Source organism: Crocuta crocuta, unplaced genomic scaffold, assembly GCF_008692635.1.
Source record: "Crocuta crocuta isolate KB4526 unplaced genomic scaffold, BGI_CrCroc_1.0 scaffold50, whole genome shotgun sequence".
In the NCBI taxonomy this organism is placed as follows: domain Eukaryota; kingdom Metazoa; phylum Chordata; class Mammalia; order Carnivora; family Hyaenidae; genus Crocuta; species Crocuta crocuta.
Window position 1 is genome coordinate 6,060,587 of NW_027527428.1, and position 1,834 is coordinate 6,062,420.

Consider the following 1,834-nt stretch of genomic DNA (forward strand, 5'->3'; position numbering starts at 1 on the left):
CCCCCCCCCCCTGGCCCCCCCCCCTCCCCGCAGGAAGCGGCCGGGAGGGGCTCTCACCTGAAGAAGAGCCGGAGGGAGCGCATGTGGCCCAGGTCCACGCGAAACACGCCGCAGATCTGCTCCAGGGCGCAGTTCCTCTGGGGCTCGTCCCAGCGGGGCGTCGCCAGCAGGCCCTCGCCTTCGGGGAAGCGCAGCTGGGCGTCGGGGCCGCAGGGGGAGCTGGCGGAGCAGGTCACGTGCTGGCCACGCGGCTCTCTGTCCGCGCAGCCCGGGGACAGGGCGGGGGCGTGGGGGCAACATTCGCACACAGGCCAGCTCAAGCGCGCACACAGACAGGACCCAGCGAGCCGCACGGGTGGCAGACACCCATGAACAAACGAACGAATGAAGGAATGAATGAATGAGTCCCATTACAGTCACGCCCAGTTACATTTCATGTGGAAGGACGGCGTTTTTTGATCAAACTGCATCCCACGTGATCGGAGGCAGTGAGGTGCCTTGATGACCGATGCCCCGCCACCCCCCAAGCCCTCACTGAGCATGACCTTGGGCGGGTCACCAAGGCCTCTTTGAGCCTTTGTTTCTACATTTGGAAAGTGAAGATAATCACGGGCTTTGCCCAGGATCAAGGGCTGCAGAGGGTCCGGTGCTGGGCACCCTGGCCCTCAAGTTCTCCCAGAGAAACTGCCTCGTGATCATTTTAGACAGGGCGGGGCTTCTGTCTGAGTCTATAGTGGCTCACTATTTTCCTGAAAAGAAAAAAACAAAACACAACACAAGACCCTGATTCTGTTTATGGTTCAGTAAGGAAACGTGAGTAATGATGCAAATACTGCCCAGTTAGTAAACCCTCCGTTCGGCCTGGCCCCGTCTTAACCACTCCTATGGGCATTTGTCACATATAATCCTCACAATAATCCTTTGCAATGAGCGGCGCCATTACCCGCCTTGTACAGAAGAGGAGCTGAGGCCGAGAGAGGTTAAGTGGCTTGCCCAAGGTCACACAGCTGGCAGGGGCTGGAGCTGGTTTTTGAACCCAGGCTCTGTGGGCTGGGTCCTCAACAGGAACACGGCCGCATTTATTCTGTTTGTTTTTTTAAGTTCATGAATTTGTTTAAAACCCCAGTTGCAAAGGATTTTCTTACACTGATTCAGCCGCACCACAGGTTAAGTGCCATCTCTTGAGATTTAACGGTAATACCGAGCAAATGCGCAGGAAAACGTAACCAGAGTCGAAGCGAGCATCTGTTCTGGACCCCCCACCCCAGCCTCCTACAGAGATACGGCAGCAGAGGCTTCAGCTTCCCAGGTTCAGCCCAGAGCATGAAAGTGTCAGAGGCACTTAATCCTGAGGCGCCTCTTTCTCAAAAAGGCACCAGCTCTCTCCACGGGGCCACCCTGGGCCAGGACAACCCCCAGAACCTGGAACAGCCTTACAGAGAAAAGACTGGCCCTTTAGCACCTTTCCTTCTTCTAGAACATCAGTCGGCCCGGTGTGCAGGGTGCAGCGGGTGTTCTGCCTGCCCTGTGTAAGGACGTTGGGTTGAGCCAGGTCCTGCCCTTTCTGGGGGGCACGTGGCCACTCCCAGGGGACAGACTCAGAGGAAAATCAGTAGCTGGATGGGAAGGGAGGTAGAGAAGGGATGGGAAGGGATGGGAAGGGAGCTGAGCCTCTGTGGTCACGTGGCAAACCCAGAAAGGCTGAGGGTGTCGCTGCCTTCCAGAGGGGACCCTGACCAGGCTGCGCCGGGCGATCATTCTTTGCAACACAAGGCAAGTCGCGGGTCTGCAGACAGCCCCTCACCACGCCCCCCCCCCCCCCCGCCCCCGCCAG

The 1,834-nt window shown here is 58.2% G+C and overlaps 1 protein-coding gene across 2 annotated transcripts in view; it reads right to left on the reverse strand.

Moving 5' to 3' along the window:
• The window catches only part of TBC1D16 (TBC1 domain family member 16), a 62,846-nt gene that overhangs the window by 13,677 nt on the left and 47,335 nt on the right, over window positions 1-1,834 (reverse strand). For both annotated transcript variants that reach the window (XM_077755206.1, XM_077755198.1), the window contains exon 3: window positions 58-219. In XM_077755206.1, coding sequence (XP_077611332.1) covers window positions 58-219 — 162 coding nt within the window. The remainder of the gene's footprint in view (window positions 1-57; window positions 220-1,834) is intronic.